The 15001-nt window shown below is 38.7% G+C and overlaps 1 protein-coding gene across 5 annotated transcripts in view; it reads left to right on the forward strand.

The window, feature by feature from the left end:
• LOC127959744 (dynamin-like 120 kDa protein, mitochondrial) overlaps positions 1–15001 on the forward strand; it is a 42160-nt gene that overhangs the window by 6887 nt on the left and 20272 nt on the right. For 3 of the 5 annotated variants that reach the window (XM_052559102.1, XM_052559103.1, XM_052559106.1), the window contains 15 exons: positions 517–605; positions 3660–3821; positions 7930–7983; positions 8106–8210; positions 9618–9704; positions 9894–10007; positions 10104–10184; positions 11216–11290; positions 11401–11472; positions 11573–11672; positions 11771–11901; positions 12090–12162; positions 12245–12317; positions 12405–12520; positions 14436–14500. In XM_052559102.1, coding sequence (XP_052415062.1) covers positions 517–605; positions 3660–3821; positions 7930–7983; positions 8106–8210; positions 9618–9704; positions 9894–10007; positions 10104–10184; positions 11216–11290; positions 11401–11472; positions 11573–11672; positions 11771–11901; positions 12090–12162; positions 12245–12317; positions 12405–12520; positions 14436–14500 — 1397 coding nt within the window. The remainder of the gene's footprint in view (positions 1–516; positions 606–3659; positions 3822–7929; positions 7984–8105; positions 8211–9617; positions 9705–9893; positions 10008–10103; positions 10185–11215; positions 11291–11400; positions 11473–11572; positions 11673–11770; positions 11902–12089; positions 12163–12244; positions 12318–12404; positions 12521–14435; positions 14501–15001) is intronic. The other 2 variants (XM_052559104.1, XM_052559105.1) reach the window with 1 other exon arrangement.

The following is a 15001-nucleotide window of genomic DNA, read 5'->3' on the forward strand; positions in this document are numbered from 1 at the left end:
GTGGGCCATTCATTCCCTGTGTTTGTCTCTTTCTCTCTCTCCATCGTCATTGACTAATTTATCCTCTATGTTTGAAATTCTTACAGCTCAAGAGTTTTGAAAAGTACACTTACTGAATACCTAATCTGATTTTCTTCGTAGCATCTTAGACAAGGAGTGATTGTATAGACCTGTATTTTATATATTGTTCATGTTTTCTATAGCAGATTATACATATTTTCTCATCACCACACTACAAAACTATGATATTACATTCTTTTATATGGTCTTCTAGAAGTGTGCCTATATTATTTACAAACTATTTATCGAGCACTTTTGCACCATTTACTTTTCAAACCTTTGAGTCTCTTTGGGATATGGTGACATAATGTAAATTATGTACTTTAAAATGCAAGCTAATATGCTTTTGCATGCTAATGTTTATTGTCACTTGACACGCAATTCTTTTTTTCTTAAGATGTAAAACATAAATGCTAAATGTGTGTTTCAACCCCCCCACCCCCACCCCGACTCCAGAAACCACGGGTGAATCAACCCTGAGAGCAACAGATATCCCTCCAACCTCTGCAGCCATGTCTGACAGCAGTGAAAAACAGTTTAAGAAGGTAAATGACCCTGTTTTCTGAATGCTTAAGCTTGCCCATGATATGGCGATCATTTTGTATTTCTAGCCACTATAATAATTAAGGCAGCTTAAGTTTCTTTGCCTGAATTTTTTTGCTTAGCTGTGTTGCTTGGGCTTTTTTCAGCATTAATTAAGTTGCCAACTGCAGCTGTGCATTTGTTTTGAAAATGTACTGCAAAAGACAGGCCACCATTAGTCAGTGGCTATCGTGCACTTTTGTAGTCCTGCTAAACATGGACATGGTTTTAGTCGCAACTGGTTAATGTTGAAGTGAAGCTGCTTTTTTATTAAGCTGTCCCCCAGCATAAAAAATGAATATAAGCTTATATATATGCTTATATATTATAAAATATGTGTACTGTCATACTGGAACAGAAATTTTGTTCATATAGTTCACCTGTGCTTTTTTTATTATTATTATTATTATTATTATTTGTGAGCAGTGCTGTTGCTGTAGTCTTCATGTTGCTCTTGATAATTTACCTGTTTTGGATATATTCACATTCTTTATAAAAAAAGTCTCTCTCAGTGCACACTAATGGGCAGATGTCTCTTTTTCTCCATTTACATGATGACAGATGAGCATCAAGGCTATTAGAAATATGTTTGTGTTCCAGCAGCAGGTTCACATATTTTGTTATAGATAGATTAATTTATCTTTTTCAGCTATGTGTTTGTCCGTCTTAATCATTACACGTTCTCTAAAAATATTGCTTCTCTGAGAGCAATTCACTCCTTGATATTTTAATGTTTGATGTCAGTTTTTTTTCTTCTCATTTTCTGTTTCCTCACTCATAAAACCCTCATTTTCTGCAGTGAAACGAAACAAATCAGCTCAGAGTAGCACTAGTTTAAGTTTTTCATATTAGCATTTTTTATTAGCATATTTAATCTTCTGTTCAGCAAGGATGCATTAAATCGACTATGTTTGTGAATGACCGTAAAGATAACTCCAGCTTCAGTGAAAACAGGCTTACAAAAACACAAATCTAGTGAAATCATCTGCCGTGAAAATAAAGCATAAATGATGGCTGTTGTATTCCCAAATGTGCACTAAACTAAGAGCACATGCAATAAATTAGTTCACTGCATTCACTGATCACCTGAACAAAGTGCATGCTTTTCTTTAATATGCACATCAACAGACTTGAAGGGAATAAGTCATATTGGCTTTCGGTTTTATTTCGTTTGACACATTCTGTGCCAAAGCATTATGGCCCAAAACACAACTTTAAAGGGGGGGTTAAATGCTATTTCATGCATACTGAGTTTTTTACACTGTTAAAGAGTTGGATTCCCATGCTAAACATGGACAAAGTTTCAAAAATTAAGTTGTACGTTTGAAGGAGTATTTCTGTTACAAAAATACTCCTTCCAGTTTGTCACAAGTTTCGGAAAGTTTTTTTCGAGTATGGCTCTGTGTGATGTTAGATGGAGTGGAATTTCCTTATATGGGTCCTAAGGCACTTCTGCCGGAAGAGCGCACGCTCCCGTATAGCAGAGCAATGAGAGGCTGAGCAGACAATCACTGATCAAAACGAGAGCATCGCAAAATGTCACAAAAGGAGTGTAGTTTTGGTTGCCAGGGCAAGATAACCCTGCACAGATTACCAAAAAAAAAACAGCATTAAGGGACCAGTGGATGGAGTTTATTTTTACAGAGCATCAACGGAGTTGTGCAAGTGTTTTTGTTTGTTCCCTGCATTTCGAAAATGCTTGTTTTAGAAACAAGGCCCAGTTTGACGACAGATTTGCGTATCGTTTATTTCTTAAGGATGATGCAATCCCAACGAAAGGGTCACGATCGTGTGTTGGAACCGCAGGCGGTGAGTAAAACTGCTTCAAATATCTCTGCCTCCTTGTTAGTGCGTCCGCCTCCCATCGGAGACCCGGGTTCGAGCCCCGCTCGGAGCGAGTCGTTGCTGCTTCTGCTCTCGTTCAGTTTCAGCCTCGGGATCTGATTCTGGATCATAAATAAACGGCTGAATCTGACTGTTAGCCATGGTTTGTTTTGGATGATGTTTTTTCCTCACGGTAATGTCACAGCTGCCACATGCTCTCAACGTAAAAGCCTACTAGCGCTCGTGATTCTTTAGCTCCGCCCACACGTCACGCCTCCAGTCGGTCGTGTTTTTCCGGGAAAAATCGGTACAGACTATCTTTCTCTTATGAATATAATAAAACTAAAGACTTTTTGGAGTTATGAAGGATGCAGTACTACTCTATAGGTACTCAAGATTAACAGGATATTGAGTGAAAACGAGCATTTCACACCCCCTTTAAAGACCTTTTATTTTAGAATAAGAAATGTAAATATATTTTAAAAACTACACTTTTTGCCCGGAAGACCTATGGTTTCATATTGTCATGTGACCACGATATCAATTAATTTTTGCTATCGCAGTACCAAGATATTGATAATACACTTACTTCTCTAATAATATTTTTACAATATTTTATTCAAATAAATGAAGCTAAAAGCATAAGACATATTTGTGTATATAATGTAAGACAAAATTATGAAATACAAAATTAATTCCAATGTACGGAAGAAGCATGTATTTGAAAGATGTCTTGTAATATCTGCTCTCTCAAGCTTCCGACTTTGCACTGCTCTGCAGCTAAATCACTCATTGTACCTCAAATGCCTGCTTTTATGTGATCTTAGTTCATCTATTAAAAACTATTAGGGTTGCCTTTACTGCAATTATAGCAGCTTGACAATACTGACTCTATGTGCAGGTCTCGAATGTGATTCAACATTATTAGTGTGAATAAATATATTTTTAATTCCCTCTGGTCTTTATAGTTCAAATCTTCCCCCTGCCTTTTGCTTGGAGACCCTTATGTTTGTCTCTTATGGTCTTCAAGGTTTTAGGTTCATCATAACTGGGTTAGATTCAAAACTACTTTATTACCAAGAGCAGTATATTAATGTTAGGTAGACCATTTCCCAAAATCTCTGCCATATCCTCCTATTAGTTGGTAATCAGGTTGATTGATTGCCCGTCTCTGTCACTGTGCCGTCCCTCAGCAGGGGCTGCTCAGCGAGCTTATACTCATTCAACAGCAGATCCAGCAGCATGAGGAGGAGATGCGGCAGGCGGCAGCCAATAATGCTCCGCCTCCGCCACGTGACCCCAGTCCCAGCCCGACCCCGAACCCGAACCCCAGCCCCTCGCAGTCCAAACGCAAGGTGAAGGTCCATTCCCCCACCACCCCTCTGATGTTGTAGACCCACTTATGCCAGTCTTTGGCAGCTCCACACCATTCTTTTGTAGCTGTTTTATGCCTTTTAATAGCATATATTTAAATAATGACACGCACAAATTTCCCCAAAATACTTACTAGCTGAATATAAAAAATAGGAATGGTGGAGGTATCAATGACTAATGTGAGAGAACTAATGCCTTAATATACTCTAGTTACAAAACAGATAAGTATAATACAAAGTTTCATGCATTGTTCAGAGTAATTAGACAGGGAGAGATTAAGGAAAGAGAAAGCAAAGTTTTTTATTTATTTATTTTTATAGATGAAGTCGAATAGTGACGAAAGAGATGAGTTTTCAGGTGTTGCTTGAAAATTGTCAGGGATTCAGCATTCAGATTGGGGTGGGACGTGAATTCCACCAGCCAGGAACGGTGAACGAAAATGTTCTGGAAAGTGATTTTGTGCCTCTGTGATGGTAGCACGAGATGTCACTCACTCGTAGATCTCAGACTTCTGGAGGGGATGTAGATTCTCAAAGATGAGTGGAAGTAGGAGGGTGGCTGTGGATGTTCTATATGCAAGCATCAGTGTCTTGAACTTTATGCGAGCCACAACTGGTAGCCAGTGCAGGGAGATAAAGAGAGGTATGTCATGGTCTCTTTTGGGTTCATTGAAGACCATTCATGCCGCTGCATTCGGAATCATTTGTAAAGTTTAGATTTTGCATAATGGAAGTCCATCAAGAAGGCGATTGCAGCAGTCCAGTCTAGAGATAACAAGGGCCTGGACAAGAAGTTGCGTAGCATGCTTTGTTAGGAAGGGCCTGAACTTTCTGATGTTGTGCAGTGCAAACATGCAAGATAGAGTAGTTTTTGCAATGTGGTCTTTAAAAGTCAGATGTTCACTGAAGATTACACCAGGATTTCATTGAACTGGATGGGGTAATTGTTGATATTAAACTGGATAGTAAAATCATGCTGTAGAGTTGGAGTGGCAGGGAAGACAAGAAGCTCAGTCTTTGCTAGGTTGGGCTGTAGGTGATGTTCTTTTGACCATTTTATTTATTTGTTTCACTAATTCCATTAAAAAAGTGAAATTTGTATATTATATTAATTCATTACACACAGACTGATATATTTCAAATGTTTTTTTCTTTTAATTTTGATGATTATAACTGACAACTAAGGAAATCCTAAATTCAGCATCTCAGAAAATTTTTATATTGTGAAAAGGTTCAATATTGAAGACACCTAGTGCCACACTCTAATCAGCTAATTAACTCAAAACACCTGCAAAGGCTTTTAAATGGTCTCTCAGTCTAGTTCTGTAGGCTAAACAATCATGGGGCAAGGTCATTGCAAAAATGACAAAAAGGTCATTGCAAAAGAGGCTGGCTGTCCATAGAGTTCTGTGTCCAAGAACATTAATAGAGAGGCAAAGGGAAGGAAACGATGTGGTAGAAAACAAGTGTACATGCAATACTGATAAACACACCCTGGAGAGGATTGTGAAACAAAACCCATTCAAAAATGTGGGGGAGATTCAAAAAGAGTAGACTGGAGTCAGTGCTTCAAGAACCACTACGCACAGACGAATGCAAGACATGGGTTTCAGTTGTCGCATTCCTTGTGTCAAGCCACTCTTGAACAACAGACAGCGTCAGAAGCGCCTCGCCTGGGCTAAAGACAAAAAGGACTGGACTGCTGCTGAGTGGTCCAAAGTTATGTTCTCTGATGGAAGTAAATTTTGCATTTCCTGTGGAAATCAGGGTCCCAGAGTCTGGAGGAAGAGAGGAGAGGCACACAATCCACGTTGCTTGAGGTCCAGTGTAAAGTTTCCACAGTCAGTGATGGTTTGGGGTGCCATGTCATCTGCTGGTGTTGGTCCATTGTGTTTTCTGAGGTCCAAGGTCAACACAACCATATACCAGGAAGTTTTAGAACACTTCATGCTTCCTGCTGCTGACCAACTTTATGGAGATGCAGATTTCATTTTCCAGCAGGACTTGGCACCTGCACACAGTGCTAAAGCTACCATTACCTGGTTTAAGGAATATGGTATCCCTGTTCTTATTTGGCCAGCAAACTCGCCTGACCTTAACATATTGTGAAGAGGAAGATGCGATATGCCAGACCCAACAATGCAGAAGAGCTGAAGGCCACTATCAGAACAACCTGTGCTCTCATAACACCTGAGCAGCGCCACAGACTGATCGACTCCATGCCACGCTGCATTGCTGCAGTAATTCAGGCAAAAGGAGCCCCAACTAAGTATTGAGTGCTGTACATGCTCATACTTTTTATTTTCATACTTTTCAGTTGGACAAGATTTCAGTTATAATCATCAAAATTATAAGAAATAATAATAATATAATTTACAAGTTAAACATTATGAATGGAATTAGTGAAATAAACTTTTTGATGATATTCTAATTATATGATCAGCACCTTAATATGGAGAAGAGGAGGGATCCAAGAACTGATCCCTGAGGCATTCCAGTGAACAGTTAATGTGCTTTGGAAACCTCCCCTGCCCAAGCCACCTAGTTGATGGAGTTAATTAGGCAGGCATAGGTTCCTATATTTTTCTATGTGGCTTATTTCAAGATAAAACATTTGGATTTGAGTTTATTATTTATTAAGTGTATTCTGTGATTTCTAGCATGACCCATACAGAAAAGATAACTCTCATGTGCATTTAAATACATCATTAAAGGGATACTCCACCCCAGAATGTAAATTTAGTTATTAATCACTTACCCCCATGCCGTTCCAAACCCGTAAAAGCTTTGTTCATCTTCAGAAGACAATTTAAGATATTTTGGATGAAAACCGGGAGGCTTATGACTGTACCATAGACTGCCAAGTAAGTTACACTGTCAAGGTCCAGAAAAATTGTTGAATAAAGTTGTCATTTTTGTTTTCTTCACTTATAAATGGTATTCTCATTGCTTCATAAAGTTAGTTGAACTACTGATGGCAGATGGACTATTCTGACGATACTTTTCATACTTTTCTGGACTTTGACAGCGTAACTTACTTGGCAGTCTATGGGACATCACAGCCTCCCGGTTTCATAGTATCATAAATTTGCTCATTTTATTGGGGACCTATAAATAGTGCAAAATATTTATGCATGAAATATTTCATGGTTTATATTACTGCAAATTTCAACAACTTATGATGACCGGATCACAGATATTTTGGGTGGTCTCAGACTTTTGAAGACTTTAAATTCTTTAGATTTTTAAGAATCATACTCTGAGTGACTTTGAAACCATCTTTTAGCAATTTAAACAATACAGTAAGATGCTTCGTTTTATTCAAGCAGCTTTCAAAAGACCCCTGCTCTAAACGTTTTCTTATTGTGAAAGTCAAAACATATTTGCTATCCACCTATTGCTAGCAGAATAAGTGAAACCTTTACAATTTCATCATTTGTGTGCTAAGCCCAAACTCTATCCATTCTGCCTCGCCCATGCAACCCATTTACTTTCACAGTTCAATGTATACAGTTAATATTCACTGCATGGAGTGGTGTGCTGTCCTGAAACATGGAGAGCAATGCACTTTGCTCCAGCTGTCAGCCAGCAAAATAACCTGCCTAACACCAGAATTAATTCTAATGCACATAGGTGAAATACATTTTATTTAGCACTAAACAAAGACCATTACAAAAGCACCTTTTTTTATGCAGATGTGTGTTTGTGTGTTTGATGTTTACCTTTATGTCCTTCTCTCTTTAAATCATCCACTGCTTTTCTATGATTTGGTAATCAACAATTGCATTGCAGGTGTGGGCCAAGAAATGATTTCGTGCTCTTGATGCATTCTTTACAAATCATTTTTTGAAGTGTGGTGATTTGTGTAAAGAATAAATGATTAATTAAATGCTTGAAAAACCTAGAAGGGAAATTTCTTCTCTTTGCATTAACTTGCCTTTCCTCTGCTGGGATGCATGCTGGAACTCAGTGCATGAGATGTGGATTGTTTGTGCAATGGCTCTTACATGGGGATATTAGGAAGATCATCAGCTTTACTAAAAATAAATAACATGGTCATAGTCTGCTACATTGTTTCTTGTGCTTTCAGTCATCTGATAAAGAAAAAGTTGACCAGCTTCAGGAAGAACTTCTTCGAACACAGGTATTAACAGCTATGTGCCACTGATTTTGAGCCTTGTTTTTTTTTTTTACTAAACCTAGTAACCTTTTCATCATGCTCGATTTTTATACATTTTATCCTTTATTTCCCTCATGCTTATGCAGTTAAAGTACCAACGGATGCTGGAGCGTCTGGAAAAGGAGAATAAGGAACTAAGGAAAGTGGTGTTGCAAAAAGATGACAAGGGTATTCACCAAAGAAAAGTCAAGGTCAGCAGTGTTGGGTATAGTTACTTTGGAAAGTAGTTAGTTAGGTTACAACGTTACCATCAATTAAAAGTAATCAGTTATGATACAGCGTTACCTATTCATAAAAGTAACGCGTTAGAGTACTCATGCGTTACCAAAAATTAAAAGCCTTTTGCAGCGGCTCACACACGACACACGACAGACATAGCCCCCGGCCCCTTTAAATGCATCTAGAAGTCGTGACTCCCGACAATGAATAACGTCAGTCATCCGACTAAATTAACACTGCAGAATAACAATAACAGGATAGACAGTCAGCAATCGGCTATTCCACATGGCGTTTTATTTATTTATTATCATAGAACATATTATTAATCAAAATTCGCACCTAACGTTACCCAGCCCGGGTAGCCTAGGCTACTGTATATTATGAGCACCACAAGATAACTCCTGATTTTTCTTTAACTTTAAATAATGCAGTTATCAAAGTACAAGTATGCTTTAAGGTTGTAAACACAACCTTAAACAGGCTTGCAGATTTAAATCCATTTAGAAATGATGAACAACCAGCCAGCCAATGATCTAACAGAAATTAACAGCTGCCTGTCAAACAAAAATGATAACAAACCGAATTAAATCCTTCACTGCCACACAGGCAAATGACAAATCGCTTAATAGCCGAACTAATTATTATTAAAGTGTCACTCACAGTCACAAGCCTAAATTCGCTTTAACACAGTCCTCTTACATTTACTCTTCAAAGTAGTGATTAAAACGTAGCGTTAAATTTGAGGTAGAATTTTTGGCGGTCGACAGAAGCTTTTCACCAAAGCAGAGTGTGCATTTTACCGTTATGTTCTTTTCTTTTTCGTTGACAAATTGAAAATAATGTGCGTACTTCCATAAACCAAACGCTGTCCTCTCTGCTATCTTGCCGGGAGTTCAAAAAAAAAAAAAAAAAAACCCACACACACACACAGGGTCAGGCGCAGGGCACAGACGCATCACAGCCATTGACTTTACGATCACAGAGCTTCGGCTCCGCTGATACTGTACATCCGCAGGTGGCACAGTAGACCTAGGACTACTGTCTGACAAAAAGCAGGCTGCAGTCGGGATTTTCCTTTCCTTAAAATAACGGATTACTTTTTTTTAAAAAATAACGAAGTTACTGATTACTTACGCACGAAACTAACGTGTTAAGTTACAAATTTCAGGAAAAAAGTAATTAGAGTACTCTAACGCGTTACTTTGTAACGCGTTACCCACAACACTGAAGGTCAGACACAGGTTTAACATTCTTCAACTATGCATATAAGTGATACATGCAATAAAGCACTTCTTTTATTATTTTTTTTCATTGCTGTACATAAAGAACAAATCACAGGGTTTTATTGATGCATTTCTCCTGTTTTTGATTCTGTGCAGAAATCTTTGATTGATTTGTACTCTGAGGTCCTGGACATTCTCTCAGATTATGATTCTAACTACAATACTCAAGATCATCTACCAAGAGTCAGTATTATTTTTCTTTAAATAAGCCAATGTGTTTTTTTTGCCTCTTCCTTCAATGTAATATTTATTTATTTATTTTGCATTTTTATTATATATATTATATAATCTTAATTGTTTCACTGCTATGTGGTTATATGGAGCACCCCTTAATGGTTCAGACATAACCATCTTCTGTCTTCTCTTCACTAGGTGGTGGTAGTTGGAGACCAGAGTGCAGGAAAGACCAGTGTGTTGGAGATGATAGCTCAAGCTAGGATCTTCCCCAGAGGCTCTGGAGAAATGATGACCAGATCTCCTGTCAAGGTGAATTAAACAAACCACACTCAGATAGTAGTTAAAGACACATGAACAATAATTGTACAGTAAATATTATAATAATTGTGATGTGTTTACCTGTAGGTGACATTGAGTGAAGGCCCTCACCATGTAGCAATGTTCAAAGACAGCACTCGTGAGTTCGACCTTGGGAAAGAGGCGGATGTAAGTTTGTTAACCAGGGGTGCTCCGATTGATCGACTACCAATCACTATCGCCCTATTCTCTCTCGCTAGGGGGCGCTTGTCTGAAGTTTAAAATCATTGGTTACCCGTAAGCCAATCAGATACGTTTAGTTATGACATATGTTATGCGCCTGTACAGCCGCATCGATGCACAGACATCATGCATCGAACTCAAATCTATGATTGAATTTCCACTGTAAACCTGTTGTTAAACACTCTTCTTGTTCTGGCTTCAGTTTGAAAAAGAGTTGAATGTTCTCCATAACAGAGCGAATTGCATCCCGTGTCTCGTTTCCCATTTCCGCGGTCGTTTTGGTTTTCGATTTCTCTAACCTACAATTTAAAACTCGGTACTTAGCATCTACGTCACGGCTCTCAGCCCGCCCTCTGCTCGTTGATTGGCCCGGCTGTTTTCAGACCGGTGGCAAACAGAAAGCTCTGACGCTGTATCAGACTGAGTACAGAAGCGAAATGAAATTGAGCGGAAGTAGGAAGTCTGACATAGTCAGGCTACATATGCACTGCAAACGGAGTATGTGTGAACCTGGTGAAAAAAGCCGCCTCACATACAGCTCACAAAATCGGGCTTGTGCTGTGTGTAAGCTGCTGTGCAACAATTGCACGATTGTCAAAACAAAAATGCAGTGCATGGTCAAACATTTAGGTGAGATAAATATATATTTTGGAAAAATTTCTAAAAAAGGCCCTCTCGACCCCTCCTCTTTCAAAGAGTCACCTAAGAGGGGAATTCATTTTCAAAAATAAAATTCAGGCCCTGAATAATCTTGATGGGACCATCACATTAAATAATTCCACATGAAAGAAGACTTTAGACTTTAAAATTTCGGTATTGGTGATCGTATCAGCAGATACTGCTATCTGTGATCGGTGATCAGCCTCAAAAATCCTGATCGGAGCACCCCTATTCTTAACTCAAATTATTTTGTACAAATTTGCCAGTCTCTATATTTCACTCTCAGGTCACTGAGATAGGTTTCTTTTTGTTTCTAGCTTGCAGCATTGAGGCACGAGATCGAAATCAGGATGAGGAAGAGTGTGAAGGAAGGTCAGACAGTAAGCCCAGAGGTGAGAGCCTACACTTCCTTTTCCTTCACTGCTTTCGTGAAAATGTTTTGAATTGAATCTTCCCGAATACTTTTTTATTCATCATTCATGTGTTTGTTATTCCGTGTTAGACCATCTCTCTTAGTGTAAAGGGTCCAGGAATTCAGAGAATGGTGCTCGTTGACTTGCCGGGTGTCATCAGTGTAAGTTTTGTGCACATTTCATACAGTTTTACACCTAATCTAACCACAAACATCTATGCAGAGCATGTTTGATGTCACTGACTGTTTCATTTGTATACAGACTGTGACAACAGGCATGGCGGCTGACACAAAAGAAACCATTTTCAGCATCAGTAAAGCCTACATGCAGAATCCAAATGCCATCATCCTCTGCATTCAGGGTGAGTTTTCTTCTGTTAAAATGTTTGTCATAAAATACTAGCGTTCTCTTTAGCCAACTCTGTGAATATTTCTCTGTCGGTTTGTTTCTCTCTTTCAGATGGCTCAGTAGACGCAGAGCGCAGTATAGTCACTGATCTGGTCAGTCAGATGGACCCTCAGGGTAAAAGGACCATCTTTGTTCTTACCAAGGTTGACCTGGCAGAAAAGAACCTAGCTAGTCCAAGCAGAGTAAGACCTTTAGATTCATACTCTTTCCATACATACTCTTGATAATGTGTTACTTCCTGTTTTAGCCACTAGAGGGAGGCATTTTGTGACTCTAAACAAGCACTATTGACTGCAGTTGTGTACAGATGAAGACATTCATTAGAATTTTTTACTTCATGATATTTGCTTCAAATTCATTTTATTTGTAGATCCAGCAAATAGTTGAAGGCAAGTTATTCCCAATGAAGGCTTTGGGCTACTTTGCTGTAGTAACCGGCAAAGGTAAGCATGAATATTTCTAGAAACCATTTACATTTGAAATTTGGTGCACTTGAAATCATTCAATCCCATGATTCTTTTGTAGGCAGTTCTAATGAAAGCATAGACTCCATCAAGGACTACGAGGAGGACTTCTTTCAGAGCTCACGACTGCTGAGGTACGAGTCAAATGCATGTTTCTAACTTGCCTCTTCTATAATCTGTCACACATTTTGATTGTACAATATTTTTCTAAACTGCTGAAGGGATGGCATGTTGAAAGCTCATCAGGTGACCACAAAGAACCTGAGTCTTGCTGTGTCAGACTGCTTCTGGAAGATGGTCAGGGAGTCAGTAGAACAACAAGCAGATGCCTTCAAAGGTAAGATGAACAGATCTTAGAGGGATCGTTCACTCAAGAATGAACGTTCTGTCTACTTTATAGAGCCCACATGTTGATCCAAACCTTTTTCATTTACACCCCCACCCCGTGAACCACAAAAGAAAAAATTAAACCCAATGTCCAGGCTATGTTTTTCCATATCTGTCAAATTTCCTTATCTGTCAAACCTTTAGGGAGCCAAGGGCCCAATAGAGGGACATTAGAAATCTCACAAATGTTTTTTCTTTTTTTTGCATTCCCATTTGCTCTAGAAGCAAAAGAAAAATCTACGACAGCTTTTCTGTGTCTTTCCAAAAGAGGAAAAAATATTGAGAGATTATATACAGTGGTCAGAAGAAAGAAATATGTCAAATAAGTTAAGGTAATGTAGCAATTACATGCTTTTATTATCCTCGTTTGTAAGGCGCTTTGTATAAAAGTGTCTGCTAGATGACTAGATGTAAACAAAGTATAGTGTTATAAATGTACATAACATTTTTATTCATCGTTTATGTTGCTAATACATGAACATCGTCATAGTTGGTGAAATGGCTCCATCCTTATTCAGTAAATTCATAAATAACTTGAAAAAAGTAATTGGGCCTTTAATTATTGTTGTGGACAATGAGAAGCCTTGGAGTCAAAAAGGTTGATAACTACTGCTAACTACTACAACATACTGCATCTGAAAACTACATAATAAAAATAAAAAAGGCACATGGACTGTGCTTTTAGGCCTTTAACCTGATCATTGCTATTTTTATCCCCTAATAAGATGCTGATTTTCAAGATCATTTTGAGAAGTAGAGTGCACATCAGGTCTCAGGGGACGTAGTAAATAAACCTTAATAGAATCCAAACCAACAGTTTGACAGCCACTTAACTCTGAAACCCACCTGAGCAGAGCTGTTTCCCTGTTCTGTGCGTGCTGATTCCCATCACACCTTAGCTCAGACGTTCTGCACAGGGCATGCTGCAGACCTCCACGCTGCCAATTAGCAGGCCACCCCTGCTAACACGCTGCCTCTAGATTTATTGCCTGACCTGGGACGCTTCTCAAACCTTTGTGTGGGCTATCGATCTCCACGGCTGCACTGGGGCTGGCCCGATAACCAGAGCAATTAGCGTCATCTCCATTGTGTGAGCGAGGCACCCGGCCCGTGTGTATGCTGGGGATGCAGGGCTCCTGGGGAGCTCGGGGTTGCTGATACAGTGCACGCCTGGCTCCAGGTGCATTGATCATGGCCACAGCGCAGTCTGTCTGGTGTCCCTGTATGGGGAATTAGACAGAGGGAGATGCGAAGTGTCTGAGGAGAATAGGGATGCTGTCACTAAAAAGTTTTCGTTTAAGTTCACTATTATTATAGGTGGCAATGCAAACTTTGAACACATTGTTTTATAGAAAATCTCTTTATTTATTTATTTATTTTAGATATGAGATTAATACCCAAGTTACTAATAATTGTGTATTGTTAGAGGAACTGAACTTTCGAAGTTGTGACCTTATTTAAGTTATGCTATTTATAAAATGAGTACACCCCAAAATTAAAATTCTATCATCGTTTACTCACCCTTAAGTCCTTCCAAACCTGTATGGCTTTCTTTATCCTGTGAAACAGAAACACTTTTGAAGAATGTAACAGAGTTTTCATTCCCCTTGATTTCTGTTGTTTGGTAAGAAAATACTATGGATGTCAATGGGAACTGAAACCATTTGTTTTCCAAAATTCTTTAAATTATTATCTTCTATTTCTGTACAGGTTTAACATGAGGGTGAGTAAATTATTTTTTTGGGTGGACTGTCAATAGTTAAAGAAAAATAAAAATAAAAATGCTGTATCCTTTGTAACTATCCAGATTTAAAAAAAAAAAAAAAAATCTAAATGAACTTTTCTTTATGTTTCCTGTTGACCAGCATCCCGATTTAACCTGGAGACTGAGTGGAAAAACAACTACCCTCGCTTACGAGAGCTGGACAGGGTAAGAACTGTCTCCTGATTAAACTATCTAGATCTTTAATTCTAGGACTCCTTGTTAAAGGGCTAGTTTACCCAAAAATGAAAACATTGCCTTACAATCAAACAACATTGCCTCAACAGTCTAGAAGACATAAAAATTTAAGTGCGCTCATCCATTAAACATGCCTCATATGGCTCCGAGGGATAAATAAAGGTCTCCTGTAGTGGATCCATGTGTTTTGTAAGAAAATATCCATATTTCGAACATTAATAAACACTTTTTTTTCATTTCTCACTGACTGTCATACATGCAAGCCATTCCGGCGGATGACGTAGGACATATGCATTGTGCAGATATGCTGGTTTTGGGGTTTTGATTACAGGAGCACTGGAAAGCCAGTCTCAACCGCATACCACAGTCATTGGAAGAGAGAAAAAAAGTGAAATTTTTCATACAAAAATGCATTTATTCACTACAGGAGGCATTTATCAACCCCCCCTGAGCCACGTGAGGGACATTTTA

This window comes from Carassius gibelio, chromosome B6 (genome assembly GCF_023724105.1).
Source record: "Carassius gibelio isolate Cgi1373 ecotype wild population from Czech Republic chromosome B6, carGib1.2-hapl.c, whole genome shotgun sequence".
Taxonomy (NCBI): domain Eukaryota; kingdom Metazoa; phylum Chordata; class Actinopteri; order Cypriniformes; family Cyprinidae; genus Carassius; species Carassius gibelio.